This window comes from Aptenodytes patagonicus, chromosome 6 (genome assembly GCF_965638725.1).
Source record: "Aptenodytes patagonicus chromosome 6, bAptPat1.pri.cur, whole genome shotgun sequence".
NCBI classification, from domain to species: Eukaryota; Metazoa; Chordata; class Aves; order Sphenisciformes; family Spheniscidae; genus Aptenodytes; species Aptenodytes patagonicus.
Genome location: NC_134954.1, coordinates 76,553,178 through 76,573,776, shown reverse-complemented (window position 1 = coordinate 76,573,776; position 20,599 = coordinate 76,553,178). Strand labels below are relative to the sequence as shown.

At 37.1% G+C, this 20,599-nt stretch overlaps 1 protein-coding gene across 9 annotated transcripts in view; it reads right to left on the bottom strand.

Annotated features, from left to right (window-relative positions):
* The window catches only part of TANC1 (tetratricopeptide repeat, ankyrin repeat and coiled-coil containing 1), a 141,797-nt gene that overhangs the window by 35,122 nt on the left and 86,076 nt on the right, over positions 1-20,599 (bottom strand). For 8 of the 9 annotated variants that reach the window (XM_076343254.1, XM_076343253.1, XM_076343245.1 and 5 more), the window contains 8 exons: positions 15,804-16,061; positions 11,165-11,290; positions 9,242-9,523; positions 8,177-8,328; positions 6,699-6,930; positions 4,410-4,576; positions 1,836-2,443; positions 322-430 (listed from right to left, as the gene is read on the bottom strand). In XM_076343254.1, coding sequence (XP_076199369.1) covers positions 322-430; positions 1,836-2,443; positions 4,410-4,576; positions 6,699-6,930; positions 8,177-8,328; positions 9,242-9,523; positions 11,165-11,290; positions 15,804-16,061 — 1,934 coding nt within the window. The remainder of the gene's footprint in view (positions 1-321; positions 431-1,835; positions 2,444-4,409; positions 4,577-6,698; positions 6,931-8,176; positions 8,329-9,241; positions 9,524-11,164; positions 11,291-15,803; positions 16,062-20,599) is intronic. The other variant, XM_076343251.1, reaches the window with a different exon arrangement.

The window sequence follows — 20,599 nt, the reverse complement described above, 5'->3', positions numbered from 1 at the left end:
TTCAAGGTCAGGTTGGACGGGGCTCTGAGCAACCTGATTTAGTTGAAGATGTCCCTGCCCACAGTAGGGGGGTTGGACTAGATGACCTTTAAAGGTCCCTTCCAACCCAACCTATTCTATGATTCATGAAATCTCTCTATAGGATTAGAAATACTATTTATATCTACACCTCATCAGTATAAAGAGAAGCAACAACTTTGTTTGTTAGCACTATCAAGTATTTTGCATAAGCTTCTAACAAATTAAAGCAACTCAGAGGAGAATCTCTAAGACATATCCATATGAATAGATCATAAAACCTATTAAAGCTGTAAGCTCTACCTTAAAAATATGAGCTTTCAGTATATGATGACCAAGTTCCATAGTTTGTTGGCGGTTTAACTTTCCCTCTTGTCGAGAAAACATGAAAGCCAGTAGAGCATGTCCATTCCTAGTAAAAAGGATTAAGAAAGAACTGCTTTTATAACTATACTTTCAGTAAATATCCTAACACATCTGTATGCCTGTCATAATAGCTCAACTTTGTCAGACTACTGAAACATACCATTACATCTCAACAAAATTCCTTCCATAACAAAATAATGCAAAGAGAAAAAAAGCAAATTTCAAAGTTGAAACACAATCCTAATATTTCTCTACTGTCACCTCACAAGAGGCCTATGTCAGAACCAATGCAGTTTTGGACACCAATTTGCATACCGCTCCCCTTTTGTCTTGTTTCATCTCATAGTCAGAAATTGCAGGTTACCTCAGATAAAACCCAATCCTTTCAGAAGTAGATCTAAAAATCTTTTGAAATTTGAGATAAAATGTGTATTTAGTAATTCTACATCTACATTAGTCGGTGGTCAGTGTTCTAAGAAACAGTGGAAATGGCATAACCCTGAGAAAACAAGGTTATCGCATACTATACATTCCAGTATACAGACTATATACTGGAACTGGGCAATTAACCACATGCTAATTAGACTATTCATCTGGGGGATGAAGTTGTGGGGGGCTTCTTGCCCCATCTTCAGAAATTTCTGAACAGAACTTTTTAAAAATGGAAGTTTTAAGTAAGACTAGGCAACATGCCGCCTTCTGTTAGAGCATGCACTGTGCATCAGGTATTCAATGGGCCCAAGGCGCAGCTAGCAACACTGAAAAATGGTAGGGGCCAAACAGTCTGCAACCCTGATAATTCCACCTACTGAACTGTTTTTGTTAAATCTGCTGGAAAGGACAGAGAAGTCTTGGGTTGGTGATAATTTTAAATGTCAGCATTATTTATTCTGTTGTAAAAACAAAAAAACTAAAACCTGAAGAATATGAAAAAAATGGAAAATGCAGACTGCAAAAATGTGCATGTACAATAATTGTCTTATCGTCTCCAATTTAACTAATTCATGCTCTCTAAGTCAAAGAAGGTGAGATGGAACAAACTGAAACAATGCCATGAGGACATAATTATAGAATGAAATGTCTTAATATTTTTATGTTTAGAAGAGCCCAAATGATCTGTTCTTTCTATTCCTACACTCTAAATAGACAAGGTGTTGCTGCACATAATTCTCAACAATTCTGCTATATTAATAACAACATAATACTCTCATTTCCCCATGAAGGTAGCAAAATCAAATGCAAATTTGCAAATTCTATGAAGTCAATTATGCATTGTAACCTCTGATACTTCTGGTCAAGTCTACCTCTAAATATAGAAAAGTTTTCATTTTGGAAAAAATTAGGCGTGCTTGTGTTTTAACATTACTCTCTCCCCTCACCAATTGTTACAACCAATTATATAAAACATAATTGTAGTTATTTGAACATGATTTACTGCAGGTTTCATTTACCTTGGCTCACATAAGAAGTCAGTATTTTCACCATCTGCTCTCCAAACAAACCATTCCCTGAAGGAAGGATGGCAGAACATACGTGTTTTGTCACGTCTTTTTATCAGAAAACACGAAAGGGCTTCCATCCTTTGGCTGAAGTCTTCCCATTGTTGTTCACCATTTATTTGGCCTGCATTAATAGCTTGGAAAATCTGGTCATCTGTCATGGGATGTAGGGATGCCAGTGCCACATTTAATATTGGTAGGGCTCGCTCAAAAGCAGAGTTTGTCATGAACTTCATATTGCACTGAAGTAAGTACAGTTCTGATAGAGACACTGGAACAACCTTGTAGCTTGCACTTTTGATTACTAAGTGACCTTTTTGGAAAAGATCCAGAGTGAGTTTCAAATAGAGATAAGATCCCAGGCTTCTCATGATCAGGTGGTTACTCACTTTCCCAATAATAGCTGCATCAGCTTTTCCATTTAAAGATATGTTGTTTATAATTTCCTGGCTGTTATTAATTCTGTATTGAATATAAGCATTCAAGTCATCATGAATTTCTTTGTTGTCTGGAAAATTGTCCAGGGATATTGCAATAAAGGGTAGTGAACTTACTACTTCCTATGAGGGGGAGAGGAGAAAAAGAGAAGGGAAAAAAAAAAAAAACAACAAACCACACGGGCATTACAGTATTCCAGCACTGAGAACTCAACAATGCACCTTTGCTATATTTCTCTTCTGTAATGAGTACCAGGCAGATTAAAAAGAAATTCAGTATCTCTGTGATGGCTTTGCAAATATTGTCCCCTGAATAACAGGTAGAACAGTATTTCTATATTTCATCATTTTTCATAGGAAGGTGTCAAATATTCTACTGACCAAGCTCAGCAAGACAACTGAGGGGGATGAGCTATAGAAATGATCACTTCAAAATTAAGGGAACAGAAAACAGTTACCAGAATTGGACCCTAAGACAGGCCAGGGGAAGCGGGGAGGTTTTTAAGAAGTAATGATTAAGAAGTATCACAAATGACAAGAGAGAAAAGAATGGAATGTCCTCATCATTACATCTTCCAGTAACAATGTACCAGAAAGGTACCATCCACACATATACAGCCCCATTTAGTTTAAGGCAAGTACCAAGTATGGTACTTCAACAGGTTTACCTGAACACATTTTTATGTTTATGTAACACAGAACACATTTATGTTTATATAAATAAAGATCCAAAAGACCTAAAACTTCTTACACAGAAGCATGTATCAGAAGGGTTTAACAAACTGCTCAACTCTTTCACAACACAAAAAGGAACTCTTCATTCCACTTTAAAGTAGTTACATGGATTTCAAAGAGCTGAACTTTCAGGCTAGTGAGATGTTTTCATCACAGATGCACACTCCTCCAGACAGGAAATAGTCCCTACTACAGAAATCCCTTGTTAAAAATAAAAATTCAGTTGACAACTAAACTCTTCAGCCAGTTAAATGCTTAGAGTCCTAGTGGCAAGAAGGGAGATATGAAATAAACTCTCAGAAGGCTGTACTGAAGCACAGCTGCACCTTAACATTGTCAAAACAGACTTCACATGAGCATTGTCTTGCACCTTGTCAGCTGGGTGCACAGAGCAACTCTGGAGCCATCTGCCTACTTCTGTCCAGATATACTCTCAACTGCATTAGGAAACAGCTACTATAGAGCTGGACTTCAGTCCTCCTTCAAGTCGTCTTCTTTGAGAATGAGGGATGCCTAGTCAAGCGGCAGTATAGGACTGGTAGAGCTGTATCTCAAGCACTGTCAAAATATATAAAGGGTGCTATCTCAGAGATACCATGAAAGAATAGAACAGACACACCTCCTTTTTTAAACTGAAGTGAACTGAAGGCAACCATCTTAAAACAGCCTGACTAGTGCTGGAAACAAAACCAGAAACTTTGTTCAGAACATTGCCGTCCAGTGCAGAAAAATGGGAGTTCTGTATGGCCTCACTTAAACACTCTCAGGATTTCAGCAAGTATCTCTTAGCTGCTTAATTCTGACAAAATGCTTTAACCAGAAGTTTTGAGGCTGGGTTTTTTCAGGGGCAGCAGATGAAGAGATACAGAGATATCAATGGTAATAAGGCCAGAAATCAATCTCATCAACACAGATAGTGGAATTGTGGCTTATCCCTTCCTAAAAAGTGAAAATCCAGAGCTTAATACTAGCAGAAATACACTCCAACAAGTAAATGTTGAAGGGAAAAATCACTATGGGCTTCTAATTGCTTTTATTTTTTTTAAGCTTTCAATCATTCATTTGCCCATTTCACTCCTGAAGGCCAAAGAAACATACTCTGATTTCACCACTTCTTGTATTATCAGTTCTACTAGCATACTCAAGAAAGTGATTCAAAACAAAAAAGGCCTCCAATATCATATTTGTGCGCTGTAAAGAAACATGAAACAACAAAGGAAGGAAGGAAAAAAACCCCGAGAAACTTTACTTTGAATTCCTCTAAAGCTAGTGTTTTTCATAATAATGCAGCTGCACTGATATAAAAGATCACTTAGGCTTTGAGGGTAAGAAAAAAGTTAAAAGGTGTTTTTACCTGGAAGTTAGTTCTTACTGTCACAATGAGCTTCAGCCAGGGAGGAAACTTACATAGTATGCTTGTGATAAATGAAGAAAGTGTGTCACCATAATCAGGTTTATGAAATTCAGCATCATTTAAACCATCTATCAAAATTATGTAGTCTTCCTCAGGAATTTTCCGCTCTGAAATATAAAAATAAAAAGAGATTAATACAAATTCTTAATATTTTTATCCCCAAATTTTTAACATCAAGAAATAAAAACTTTTTTTATGCACAGCAATATATCTTAAGGCATTTAAGCATTATTTAGGAGATTAAAATCAACATTAGGAGATCTAAAACAATATTGCCATAAAATGCTAAAAAGTGGAAGCAATCACTTACAATAGTGTCTTTTACTGCACTATTATTATGGATCTATTTCACAACTGATTTAAAAAGAGTTAAAAGATTAAACAAGGCTGTTAACATGTAAGAGGTAAGGGATGCATGGATATGGGAAGAAGGGATATGTAGGTTGTTTAAGCTATTAGTTAACACTTTTAATTATTAGCTATTTACTTTAAATTTGTTGTTGTGGCTTAACCACACCACCTTGGACATGAGGAAAAATTTCTTTACTGAAAGAGTGGTTAAACATTGGAACAGGCTGCCCAGGGAAGTGGTTGAGTCACCATCCCTGGAAGTATTTAAAAGACTTGTAGATGAGGCACTTAGGGACATGGTTTAGTGAGCATGGTGGTGTTGGGTTGACGGTTGGACTCGATGATCTTAGAGGTCTTTTCCAACCTTAACGATTCTATGATTCTAACCTCAGTCGGCAACTGAGCACCACACAGCAGCTCGCTCACTTCCCCCCCCCGTCACAGTGGGATGGGGGAGAGAATTGGAAGAGTAGAAGTGAGAAAAACTCGTGGGTTGAGATAAAAACAGTTTAATAATTGAAATAAAATAATAACAACAATAATAATGTAATAATAATAATGTAATAATAATAAAGTAATAATATAATAAAAAAAATAAATAATAATAATAATAATAATAATAATAATAATAATAATAATAATACACAAAGCAAGTGATGCACAAATGCAATTGCTCACCACCTGCTGACTGATGCCCAGCCAGTCCCCGAGCAGTGGCCCCCCCGGCCAGCTTTCCCCAGTTTATATACTGAGCATGACGGCACATGGTATGGAATAGCCCTTTGGCCAGTTTGGGTCAGCTGTCCTGGCTGTGCCCCCTCCCAGCTTCTTGTGCACCTCCAGCCTCCTCAGTCGGTAGAGCGTGGGAAGCTGAAAAGTCCTTGACTAGTGTAAGCACTACTTAGCAACAACTAAAACATGGGTGTGTTATCAACATTGTTCTCATCCTAAATCCAAAACACAGCACAGTACCAGCTACTAGGAAGGAAATTAACTCTATCCCTGCTGAAACCAGGACACTTATCCTTTATTGGACTTACCAAACAAAAAAAAAAAAGTCTACAACTTGCAAAAAACATAAAGACATTGGTTTACACTTTCAGTTCTGAGGAGAAAAGGTTATTCTGCAACAACTTGAGAAACGAGCAATATTCATTTTGAGCACTTGTTAAGGATGAAAATGCCAGGGGTAAACATAAGATTTGCCAATGGATTTCATAGATATTTGTTGACAGTCAACAAAATTCAAGAACTGCAAACCAGTTTTCACAGGAATGACACATGCTCTGTTCACACACGGGCAAATCTGCTCCCCCATCTTGCCATCTATCAAGTACCTGCTCAAGCTGGCATATACTGTGAAGCTAGCTGTTTTCAAGGAGGAGTTTGCCAGTTTGTTTTTTTTTTTTTTAAATACAGAAGTCATGTTTTTACACGCTTTCTTGCAAAATTGCCATATCAATTTTAAAAAGCAAGAAACACATCCACTTTGCAGGTGTTTAGGCTCGGAAAATTACAAAACAAAAAAGCGTGACAAAACTCAAAAGCATCTGAAAACAAAATCCTTTAATGCAAACGTGCTAGCCTTAACTTCAACCTACAAAGTTATCCTTGAGTTTTCTGGCAAAAAACATAAATGTAAAGTTTCCACAATCTTTAATAAGTTTCACAGAATTGTATTATAGAACATGAAACAACTATTCAAAACCTACATATTATTGTTACAAACAACTACCACAATTAAGAAATCCCTTTCTCCAGGAATGTTCTGATTTATTTATTTCTCTTAGAGCATTAAAATACATATTCTTACTTTTTTTTTTTTTACTTTTTATGCAGTTTAGATTCAGTTTCCAAGCCACTTCCTGCTTAACCTACCTTTCCTGAGGTTTGAAAGTGGTTCCAACACTCCCCTTTTAAAAGCTGCCCCTGGATCTTGGACACAAGATCTCAGGCTAAGCATGCTTTGTAAGTGAGGCTCTTTTATTAGAAGATCTCTGTATGCTGTTAACTGATTTGAACGACAAAGTAAAGCTGCAATACTGTGCACGAATTCTGGGACAAGACACGTGTATGTGTTGTCAGCTTGACAGTAGTGATAAGCAACGACCTGGAGAATTTAAAAAAAAAAAGTGTTACCCCTTCAATATTTAAGTTGGTTACTAGTTAGTCAAATTACAATAATGTGTTACTAAATTTCTCTTCAACTACAAAATGTTTGTGTTAGAATAATTATCCAACTCCACAACTGGTCTCAGATGGCCTGTGTCAGAGACATAGAAAGGAAGACAGTGAAATAGATCTTGACCTTGTAGAGCGGAAAAGAAATAAAAATGTCAGATTCTGGCAAGAAAACATAGTAATTTGAGTTCATGCCATTTGCATACAGTGGGTAAACAGCTAAGTCACTAAGCAGCACAAGAAAAATAACTTGAAGCTCTGACTAAGCAACCTATTAGCTATAATTTAACAACATTGTGTCACACACTGTAATGACCCAAGAACTAATTTGATCATCATCAGGCAAAAGTAAATGACAGACAGCTATTAAAGACATCCTCATATAGCAAACAGAGAAAGAGGACAACTGGCTTTATTCTGATTATTGCAAAGGTGTGTATTACTTAAAAATAAAGCATAACATAGGCCATACTTCTTTGAAAAAATATCAAACCACAAGGAAAACATAGTGTTCACAGTAAGTAAGTTTGCACTTCAGTGGCTTTCGAAACATTGTTTCCAAATAATCACATCACCTTAAAGACTGCAACAATAACCCCATGTTTTCCTCACAACTATTTGCATAAAATATGCAATTCAGACATTATTTTTACTACTTAGGCAAAAATTAAAACTTATAATAATCTAATGCAAAAATAACTCTTAATTGCTTACTTCAGACTCTCAGAGTATGGAAAATAGCCTACATTCAGACTCAACCTGTATCATAGAATATAGATGGATTATACACAGACCAAACATTTTATCTTCTTTTTTTCTTCCAGAATTTTGCTTTTGGAAGGTACAGTGAGCATCTACCTGTAGAGAATATACAGCCCCTTTTGCAAGTAAAGGATCCCAACCTCCCATACACACATAAAACAGATGTGAAATTTTTCACGTAACTCGTTCTAAGACCAAGCAGAATTCAGGTAATAACTTGAAAGGTAGAAAAGGTAGGTAGCTGGTTTCACCAGTCATGAAACATACACATCTTTTAGAAGTGTCCAAGGTTACTGCCTGTTCTCCCACCACTGACTACTGGCATACCCAGGAGGCTTTGCAAAGCAGACTGTCTCCCCCCAGGTTAGAAGTTTTCTAACATACTGAAAAACTATTAATAAGTGAAAACTCACCTTTGAAGCAAGGCGCCTCACAGAATCACCTGTTTGATTTTGGTATTCAGGAGTACCAGGACAATTCAGAGTCTTCATTGTATTGGTACCACTTGCTGGAGGAGCAGATGGGGGTAACTGACTTAAGGGAATCTCCTGACAGGATTCACCACCTATTTTTAAAAGGCAACAAATACAAAAGAGACCAAATTTGCTGATAGCAGATTGTTTTGTAGGAAACCATCACAGAATATCTTTACTGCTAGAGTAAAAATTAAAAGTGAACAATAGCATTACAAGAAGCCTGCAACTAGTCTGATAAATACAGGCACATATTTGCAACTTTACAATTTTAAAACTTTTCAACTGACTTTTACAATAAAACTATAGAATTACTGAAAGCAAAACCATACTGATGTGAAGAGTTTCCTTATGAACATTATATATGTGATGACTCATTTAAACTAACAGTTATTATATGACTGAAGGCTTGGGAAATATAAACAATTTATCATTCTTCTTCTTATTAATTATTATTATTATTATTTGAAGTGTCAGGAGGGGAAGTAGCAGTAATGACAGTCACACCATCCTTCCAGTTAATGTAGGCACTGGATTGGTCAGGTGACAGAATCCTATGGATCCCAGTAGAAGACAGAACGCGTTTCTCCATAGCTTTATTCTTGTCTCTACTGAAATTCTATGGAAACCGCACAGTACTGAAAAGCGTGTGGTACACAGTGGGGAAGAAACATGTCACTTGCCTCTTTCTAAACTAATGGGAGAACAAGCTACTACAGTCACACTACCAACAGAGTTTAGGGTACACGCTGCCTGACAGAAGAAAGAGATTCTACATACTGTCTCATTTTACTGTCTCTCTTGATGGGCTGAGCCCACGCTATGTTAAGTGGAAAGTATTTGTCAAAGCATACAATTTTAACAGTTTCATTTCCTCACTGGAGGAAACAAATATTTGCCGAGGAGTTGAGGAGGACCGACTACCTTAAGCCAAAAAAACCACACAACATTCGACTCTTGTTATCAGTACAATAACCCAAACAACTACTCAGAAAAGGAACATACTTTTGGGGGATGAATTAGGGCTATTTGAAGCTATTTGCCTCATGCGACTTCCATGGCAGCTAAGTGCCACCAGCCGTGAAATAACTGCAGTCTTCCCAAATCCCACATTTCCAGTAACGACTGCTCCTCTGTTCTCTGCTGGATCAGTATTCCTCAATTTTTCTTCAATCGCTTGAAACAGCCATTCTCTTCCAACAAACACAGAGTCTGTTGTTATGCTTGGCACTTCAAACAACAGTGGCTTCAGCAAAATGTCTTGAGGCTTATAGGGGATGAAACGAGCTGAGAAGAGGTGGCAGGGAGAAAAGTTTATTAGAAGAAACTCAACATGCAATAAACCAGAACTGTTTCAGAAGATCATTTCATTCAGTAACCTTGTTAATAGTGTTCATAATCAGACTTATCAGAGCTTTCATCATGAAAACAAAGACTGATTTGCTCAGTTCAGGTCACCTCCACAATTCCTACGTGAATTAAATTCTAGAGGAAAGAAGCTACAAGTATAATTTGAGGGGTTTTTTTGTTTTGGTTTGGTTTTTTTTACAATTAAACTTGAGTTAGTAAGTTGCAGAATCCATAAGTTTTCTTAAAAATGCATTAGTAATTCTATAAATGGGGAAGTGCCAAACATTTTTCAGTTTAGAGTGAACTACACTGCTAAGCATCTCAGTGTCAAGTCTTCAGATCTGTAAAGACATTTACAGAGAAACAGAAAAAGGTACAGAGAATAAATAGATTTTTCTGTTTTAAAAAACCCCGTATTTTTAAAATAATGTAAAAAAATATTACTACCCTGTTTTTCTGTACTTTTGAAGCCAAAAGAACAGAAATTACACAGCACAGCTGAAAGTACAGTCATGTTTGATTACTTTAATCTGCATATTTGGCAAAGACCTGACGAGACTTACAGAGAGAATAATAATTTGGGTTTGGTTGCATAAAATACATTAAAATTTCCAGAAATAATAATGTTCACTAATATAATGTTCTGAGGATTCATTAACCAAATCTAATGTTACACAAATGCTGCTCCTCAAGGCAGACCTCTCACACACTGCAGATCCTTTGTAAGTGACCAATATCATGCATAATCTTGTGTTATAGTGCACTAAGGTTTTTGCCTTGGTAACTTTGAATCATTGTTATATCCTTTGTGCAGTAAATGATAGAGCGAACCTTGCCATCAAACTTTGTTAAGTCGCACTTTTACAACATTGTATTCCAATAAAACCACTTTTGCTGATACCTTTGACAGTGGTCCTTTAAGCAGTCTAAATCACCCATTTGCAACACTGGTAAATTAACAGAGCCCGCAGACGTCTAAGTTAGTTAAGAGGAGAAAACAAAAACCTGCATACATCACTTGTATTTAACATAAACCTGCTATTTTCAGACTCAAAGACCAGAGATATCGAAGTATATATTAGTCATAAATAAGTCTAATGGTATTAGATCAGTTTTCTTCCTAAAACAGAATTCTATTGACAGCCTCTTGAAAATTTTAAATTCAGCACAGTATTTCTTAAGCTGCAGTACACTCTTAACTGAATGTCACATAATAAAATCTGGCAGTCAAGAAAATATTCAGTACAGTTCCTGAACACTGGTATTACACAACTTCAGTTTGGAGATTCACATGATCTGCACTGCACTGCCCATACACACTTAGATAAACAATATACTGATTTCTTATTAAAAGAATTCAATTGAATACATTCAATTTCTAAACCACAGCATTATGCAGGAAAAAGTGTAAGCAAGCATCTTATTTTCAGGCATGTCGAGTCAGATCTGTCAGGAGCATTCTAAAATAACACTTTGTGGGATGGGGGTGTTTACAAAGATCACAGGACATCCATGTTACAAAACTACTGAAGAACTGCATGCTTGTGCCAAGACAGATGCAGATGTAAATATGTGTACCTCTACTTTCCTGCTGCACTCTTCCGCCAGCAGTGTTGTGCCAAGGTAAGCGAATTGAAGTGCGTAAAGGAGTATTTCTTTGTCCATCCAAATAACTCAGATCTTCCAGTTTGGTTGAACTTGTTGCTAGAGTATTAAAGGACTGAAGCTTATTTTTCTCTCAGCATAAGTTACAAAGAACATTATTATTTATTACAGTTCTTTCCTCAACATAGTACTTACAGATAAGTTTTTCTAGACATTGGCAGTGGTTGAAGTCATTCATGTTATAACATTTACAAAATGCTTTTCAATCAAGTTCACTAAAAATTTAGTTGGATTTTTCCCCCTTCAGATGGCCCTCATGTCTGCCTTAACTTCCTCATGTGGTAAACAGTTCTCACGTTAATACAGTTTCCTTTTTTTACTATGAGAACAACCATATCAGTGAGGTCAGAAGTGTTAGGAACAGGTTCAGATACTAGCTGCTAGTACACTATCTGTGAGGAAATAGTTCCATTCTTTTTGTATCAAATGCTACAGAACTCTGGATAACATTTTTTATTTTCTTCAATTTTTAAACCACAATGATAGCTATACAAAAGAAGAACTGAAAATCCAGAGAACTGATTTGCCAAGTAATATCAGGGATATACTTTTTCACCAGAAATAAACCAAATGAATATTCACATTAAAAAAAAGTAGTTTGCAAATTGATATCAAATCCAAAGTCTTCCATCTGTTGGAGGAACAACACAGCAGGGCATAAGCAATTCAGATTTCTGGAGTGCATTGATAACAACTTCCTGACATAGGTGACTAAGAAGCCAAAAAGGAAAGATGCTCTGCTGGACCTGATACAAACAAGGAAGAACTTGCCATAGATGTGAAAGTTGGGGGCATTCTTGGCTGCAGTGACCATGAGATGGTGGAGTTCAGGATCCTAATAAGAGAGCACAGAGCAAAAAGCAGGAGCACAACACCAGATTTCAGGAGCACAGACTTTAACCTTTCAGAGTTCTGTTTGGAAGAATCCCATGGCATACAGTGCTGGAGAGAAGAGGGATCCAAAAGAGCTGGTTGACACTCAAGGATAACCTCCTGCAAGCTCAAGAAAAGGCCATCCTGACAAGTAGGAAATAAAGCAAATATGGCAGGAGGCCTGCATAGATAAGCAAGGAACTCTCAACTGAATACAAGCTGGATGGGGCTTTGAGCAACCTCATCTAGTGAAACATGCCCCTGTCCACAGCAGGAGGGTTGGAACTAGGTGATCTTTAAAGGTCCCTTCCAACCCAAACCATTCTGTGATTCTATGACACTATAAGACGATGACCGGCTTGGTGGATGGGGGGAGACCTGTGGATGTTGTCTACTTTGACTTTAGTAAGGCTTCTGACACTGTGTCCCATAACGTTGTCATGGACAAGCTGATGAAGTACAGGTTATGTAAATGCACAGTGAGGTGGACCCAAAATTGGCTGAAAATGGATGGGCCCAGAGGGTTGTGATCAGTGGCACACAGTCCAGCTGGAGGCAACTCACTAGTGGTATACTCCAGCAGTCAGCACTGGGTCTAATACTGTTTAATATCTTCATTAACAGGGCAGAGTGCAACCTCACCAAGTTTGCAGATGATACAAGACTGGGAGGAATGGCTGATAAGCCAGATGACTGTGCTGGCATTCTGATGGATCTTGACAGGCTGAAGAACTGGGCTGAGTGGAATCTCATGAAGTTCAACCAAGGGAAATGCAGAGTCCTCCAGAATTTAAAGACTAGAAAAAGAGCCAGAGCCAAAAAGAGCCGATGCTCCTGTGGATGTCACTTTAAAAATATGAGAGGCTGGGCAGAATTCCTTTGCAACAAACTGAAAGGGAGGTTGCAGGTTTGAACTGAGTTTGTTCAGCTTTGAACAAAGATGGCTAAGACAGCAGCTTACTGTCATTCTTTACCTAACAGGAGGCCACCGTCGGACTCTTCTTGAAGGGGCACAGTAACAGGATGAGAGGCAATGAACACAGGTTGGAACATGGGAATAGATATAGACACACACTAGATACAATAATCACTGAGGATACCCAAACAAGCTGCCCAAAGACACGGGGGAATAGTCATCCTTGGAGTTACTCAACACTCAACTAAACAAGGCCCTGGGCAAACTGTTCTAATTGGATGTGCTTCAAGTGAGACGGTAGACCAGAAACCTCCAGGGGCCCCTTACAACCTAAAGTAGTCTACGCTTTTTTTAACACTCAAAAAACTCAGGTACTCATAAGTCTATGAGATGCCAAAGCTAAAATCTGGGGATCTGTATTTCAGACAATAGACTATAACAACGAAAGGGCAGTTACTGCAGTCCTCTTTGGCAACAAAGCCATTTAGTTCAGAGTGAAATTCCCCCAAATTTATGCAGTAGTGCTATAATATCCATGAAAAGAAGGTGGTTGCTGCTTCCTCCCGTCTTGTCCTAGAGTCAGCAAAATTAGTGTCCATCTCCAAAAGGCACTAGTTTTAAATGGACATGCAGATCAAGTACGTGGAAAAAACATGAATCACATGCAAGCAAATACAAATGCTCCAAATGATAATCAGAGCAGAACACATGAGCTTGACCATACGATGCAGAGTTGGAATATCATCTTCGTCACGTTCATTAACTAGGAAGCTTTCTTCAGGAAGAGAGTAACATGATAAAAGGAAAAGAAGGAGCATGGCATGGTTACGGTCCATCTCAGAACTCCAGAACAGGAAGTAAGACATAATAAAAGGGGAAGCAGTAAAAGCAAGACACAGTTCAATGATTCCTAAAACAACACTCCTGCTTCTCTAGCAGGGATTGGAGGTGTGACAACTTCTAATCCCACATTCATCTAGGAAAAATTTCTTCAGTCACACTAGATTTCACAAAAATCTGTAGCCAAAAGCTCTGCACTATCAGATACTAGAACATTTAAGATCAGGATACTACATCTCCTTTGACATAGGGCAATTTTTCAAAGCAGACTCAAAATTGTTTCTAACATCTGTAATTTTATAACTATGTCAAATAGCTAAACACATGCAAATTTATTACAATTGTTTGCTGCTGTTCACTGTCAGACATTCACTTTTGTCAACAGGATAATTCTAATGAACAAACATAGCAGAAAGCTTTGTTCTGTGATAACAGCAGTTTTATGGAGAACCGTGGCATACTCTCTCCCCCTGTGAACCTGGGCATTACTGTATTCATACCATAACATGGTGCTGAAAAATAATCCTTCAACCGTAGAATTTTGAAACAGTGTACTAATAACTTTCATGGTATCTTAAAACCTCACGTTACCTTTATTATGATTGCATTGTGTGTTTCTATCTTTCATGACACTTCATGAAGCATCTAAATGTAGGACTGTTTTTTTAAAAGCATCGGATTTTGGCTATTACTGACAAGTCTTAAGTTCTTGATAACATTTACTGAGCTGCATATTAGCATCTTTTTCTGTTGCAATTCCAATATATTAAAATTTGTTGGACTTTTCTGGAATAAACACATTATATACTTCCTTTGAAAATGAAATGGAGAGTGTTTCTTTTTTTTTCCCCAGCTGAGCCAACATGTTTCTGCCTTCACAATGAAAACACAGAACTAGTCCTCATATTACAATCTATAACCTTCCAAAATTTAAAGTGGTATTGTCAGAACTTAAAAGATTCTCATCAAAATTGCTAGCACGTTCTTTGCCAAAATTCTGCCATTGACAATTTAAAAAGTTGGTTTACTAGCAGTATTTCCTCTATACATCTTGCCATACTAAGAAAATTCCATGCATCAATTTTTGCTTCATCTTTTATAGTAAAAATACTTCCTTTTACTGACAATATTTTCTAGCTGGAATGAAGTATAATATCCTCCCCTCTTCCCTCTAGGAATCACCAACTCCCAAGCCCTAACCTCGTTACTGAAGTTTTCTTCACTCTGCATTTACCAAGTTTTTTAACTTTGAATTTTTAGTTAGCTAAACCTATCCCCAGATATATGGCACCCATGCTTCTGAACACTTATCAGAACATTTTTCTTGCAGGGTTATATTTATGTAAGCAAATTGCCCGTTACTGTTAGAATTTGATGGGCTCTACTAACAGATTTTAAGTCAGAAGTGCTTTTGCAGAGATTTGCCTATTTCACAACACTTAGAAAAAGGTCACGTATGTATCTATCACAACTGAACAGACTCCATTTTCTGAATGAATGGTTCAACTAGAAGGCAGAACTTCACTTAGTTCTTTAAAAAAGATATACGTCACTTGTTCAACAGAGATCAAAGTATGATTTTGGTCTTAGTGTTAGTCAGATTTACAGATCTAGCAAATGCGAGCATAGACATAAGCGACAACCTCAAGGATTAGTTGACAGCAGATACAGTCCTAGAATGACTAATGGACTTTTGAAGTGTTCCAAAAGTCCTGACCTAACCAATACCTACTAAAAACCACAATAAAAGCCCTCTGTATGACAATTTTAAACAACTTAGATAATGCTCTTCTATTCAGTTTAGAACCTATGCTTTTTGTCCTATAAAAATACTTTCACACTAACAACGTAACTTCAACAGAAAGCTTCAACAGAAATGTCCTATCATTAAGAACATCCTTTTTTTCTACCTCAGGACTTTACCTGCAACAGAGTTTGGACGAGGCATTATTAAAGAGCCAGAACTTTGAGCATAAGGAACGGGACCCTCTCCTGTTGGTAGTACTTTTGGCAAATTCTCAGCAGATCCAACGGCTTCCTCTTCTGCAACTGGTGAACAATTATCTGTTCTTCGATCATGACTAATCCCTTGATGTCTTCCAGCTCTGAGACTCCCATCCTTGCTCCATTCCAAACTGGATCCACTACGATCATCATTTTCTGATGAACTGGTTATAGTTGCTGAAAAAGAGAGAAAAAAACCAAACAACTAAAGTACACGTCAGAGGAAAATGGCGCACTCGTGTTAATATACGTTATAATTTTCATACTCAAATGGCATTTTGGGCCAGCAGATATTCAAGTATTTCTTTACTGGGTATTTTGTTGAATTTAAGGACTATTATTTATCTAAAACAGCTGAACAACATAGCTTCTCAGATTGGGAAAAACACCTGAGAAAGGAGGCTAGAAAATGTTCTGAAGAATCCAGGTGTATCTTTAGATCTATGTAATTTGTGCTCAGGGGAGGGGAAAAAACCAAACAACCAGCCAAACCAACCACCAAAACATGTATGACTTTTTATGAAGAATCTACTACTTCACCGAAACACGTCTGAACTTCTTTTAAAAATGAAAAATTCTATAACATATCTTGCAAATTTTCAAACCATTCTGTAAACATGGAGACAACAAAAGCTCATTAAGAAGTAAAAATAGCATCTAGAGCAAGAAAAACATTTAAATGCATCTTTTTGATAATTCACATTTTTAAAGACCAATATTATATAAAAAGAATTCAAAATTCAATTATTTGAAAAAACTTGCACAGTTCTTCCAAAGCTGGGAGGCTTTCCACAAGTCTACTTGTGACCAAACATCCTGTACATTGTGAAGCATAAATGATAAAAATTCAATGTTGTTCAGAGATCTAGCTCACCTAAAATAGATAGCTTAGCTACATTAGGATGACAATCTGCCTGCACTCACATACCTGGCAAACTAATCTTGATAGAAAGCTTCCAGCAACTGAGCTATATACTACTCCTTTCTTAAGTACCTACTACATTTCACTATCAGAGAGAGCATACAAGGCTAGATGCATGTTTGATCAGACCCGGTAGAGTATACGAACAAAATTTCAGATTATATTAAACATACTGATTCAGGGTTTTAAAGTATTTCAGTTTACTGCAGTATAAAGTAAATCAGAGGCTCAAATAAAGGCTTTTTTTTGGTTTATGATGTCATCATAAGCCAACCAGAAAACATTTACAAATAATTTCTCAATACTATGTGAAACTTTTTGGCAGCAAGATGTGCTTTTTTTTCTGTGAAAATTTCAGATGCCGCAAAATAAGCAACATAGAGCTAGACAGATCCTCAGCTAAAAGACAACTCAAGACCACACAGGTGTTTTTGGATGCTGCATTACAGAACAGTAGCCTTCCACTGCTGTAGTGATTCACTCAATGAAAGCTGAAACAACACTAACTGCATTATCTAGAGTGCTCCAAATATTCCAGTTTGGTGGCTGAGGGTTATTAGAGGGCATCTTTAGTTCCTCAAGATTGTAGATAATCAAGGCCTCCTGCAATACCTGAAGGTGTGAAGAATTTATACTCCTAAAGACCTACTTGAGTAATGTTTGATAAAACTATGCTAATGTGCTCGCATAAGAACACTTTGCAAATATATACTTTTTTGCACGTTTAACAGTGAAATTACTCTGTTTCATTTAAAACGTTTTCAATACTTAAATTCTCACAAAATAACTGAACAACAAATATTTATTAAAGGTTAAGCCAACACTCAATGCATTTTGAACACTTGAACACAACAGAGGAAAATACAAAACAGGATGAAAGGGCATCAGGATAAAAAAATTAAAAAAAAAAAAAAAATCAATGCCAGTTCAAATAATAATATTTATGTGATCTGTGAGTCCTCCCCAGGCTAAAATTTTAAATGTTAAAGGTATATATGTGGTGATTCTACACTCAACTGACCAAATCATGAAGTAAAACATTCTGGCGTATTAGACCACTAACAAAATGCAAATGCAGACTGTTCCTTAGAACTCTGAGGCTTCTCCAGTCAGAAGAAGCACCAACTATTCTTCTTTCACATCAACTCCACTGCAGCTTCAGCCTTGCAGGGTGATGAGGTACTCATACAACTTTGCATTCTTCCAGCTTAGCCTCGCATTCACAAGAAATTTAAGAACTGGTGATTAAATTCAAGAGCTCATATTCTACAGAAATACCAATAATACAACATACATTTTAGAGGCAATAGAAGAAAAAGCTTTTCAGGCATTCCATTAACCTTTGCACACAGCTTAGACTGTACTTCTGTATGACAAATTTATTTCATTTTTATGGTCGTGTCAAAAAAATCTGGCTTATCCTTAAGTATGAAATATTTAAAACTATGATTCCTCCTGGAGTGAAATGTAGCATCAGGAAACCTTGCTGCTCAAGATTTCCATACTGAAACAGTGACAAGTATCCAGAAAAGCTTACATTTTGGCCAGTAGCCCAGCTTTTTCTCCTACTTAGCTCATTGCTGAAGATTAAAACCTACCTCTACTACTATTATGTCAAACTCAATAGAAGCAGAGAAGAATTCAACTACAGCAGTAAAACATTAGAAAACTAAAAGAAACCTGAACAATAAGTAAAAAAGAGGGAAAGAGAGAAAAGAGAGATTTTTCCCATCAGAGTCTGCTGGCCCAGAAAACATAATGGTAGTAGAAATACAATGGAAGCCCACATAAGTAGCATGAAAGAGCAAGCTGTTTTCATGGTTGGATGAACTCTGTCAAAGACATTAGAAAACATATACTTGCTAAACATAATTTAAAATGCACACTTACTACTGACAACAAATTTGAATGTACAGATAAATTTGTATTTAAAAAACAAAAACATGGGTCATTTATCAGAGAGGTGCCTCTTATTTCCCTTCTTGGTTTCGTGCCTTTATAGATTTAAGGGGTGCTGCCATGGGTTGCCAAGAGACAAACGGTGTTCAAATTCTCCCTGATTTTGAGACATAAGTGACAGCTCCGCAGAACTGCGGCAGATGATTTTCATATGGTCCCATGATCATGAACCATATGGTTCTGAAGGAGCTATACAGGAGTTCCCCCCACCTTCCTATCTTCTCTAGGGTTTTTCCCCCTGCTCTCACACTCATGCGCTTCACAACTCCACCATCCTCTCTTCTCCCCGTATAATAAAGGACTTACTTTCATGTTTCTCCTATTTTTGAAACTCCTACCTTTTCATTAGTTCAATAAGCAACTTTTATCACTGGGTTCAAACATCCTTTCTTAAAAGTATCAGTGCTTACAAGGTTATCCAATGGATGATGTAGTTGTCATGCCAATATACTATTTTAAACAAACATGAGGCTAGTTCTGACCTCATTTAGAACATGGACATACTCATAGAATACGTCAAGCTTGCAAAGCATGGGTAGTAGGTTCATACCAGTATCTACATTTGCCCACTTGAGAGAAGGGAAGCTCTCACTCAAGAACAGGTTTTAAAGACGGTTAAAGAACAGAGCTCCAGCCTATTATCCTGCCTTTCTGGAAGGAAAGAAGGAATCTACTCCACTCCAAAACCAGCAGCTGCTTCTATAGTCTTGGATGAACTATGCGTTACTGATACTGTAAATGTATTTATTCCAAGACTTCATGAAGTATCTGCATAAGAAATGCATCTTCTGTGACATTAAACTGCATATACAAAAGATGCACACGTGCCTCCCCTGGGCTGCAGTACCTCACAGAAGAGCTCAGCAAGGCTGAAAGTATGTAATTACAGAGAAACAGGATCCCTTTTCCCCCTTCTATACCACGTACCAGAGAAGCAATTTAGTGTATTAGTAATGCCAATTTTTATATTCACATTGATGCAACTCTCTCCGATATAAACAAAAGTTGCATGCAAAACAGCGTGCAGTCCTTAAACTTTTTTGCAAAGTCAACTAAGGTTTTCAGTGCGGTGCCACTTTAAACAAATGAACAAACACATTGGTTTAGATCTCCAAACAACTAAGTATTCCAAACCAACATGACTCCTCTTTTTATAAAAGGTAAACGCTCACCACTTACAGAAGCCTTAACAAAGGTCCCAAATTTTTAAGAAACACACCCAAGCAGAAGTGCCTAATAGTCAGTCTACACATCACTTACAGACCTAGTAAAAGCTTAAGCATAGATGCATTTATGAAGACAGAAGTATCTTTGTAACCATGTCCTATTTGGGAAGCCTGTTTTGTTTTAATGGCACAACTCTCATAGATCCCTGTGTCATTCAAAGAACTGATTTAAACTACTCTATTAAAAAAGCAAAACCCCTATAAAACATTTTAAACAAGAAAATGACTAAGGTATACTGACAGATAAATATTTTTTGCAACAAGAGGCATTACTGTTTCTTCTAGTCATACATTGCTGTATTTTTACACCAATATACTCACTTGTACAATCGTTTCAGTCTGCTTTACACTTGCATCTGTGTAATCAAAACAGGAAACCCTGAATTCCAACAAAACCTACAACTAACTCTATCTTGAGTACTCTATTCTCAAGTCAGGCAATGTCTGAAATCTGTGAACCCAAGAGCAACAATTCTGATATACCCTTTACTTTACAGAAAAATGTTAATGCTATCTCAAAACTAGATGTTACACAAAATTGACCATGGACAATGGCTTTTATCAGTCTATCATGGAACGAGTTCACAAAATCATTTTCTAAAACTGAA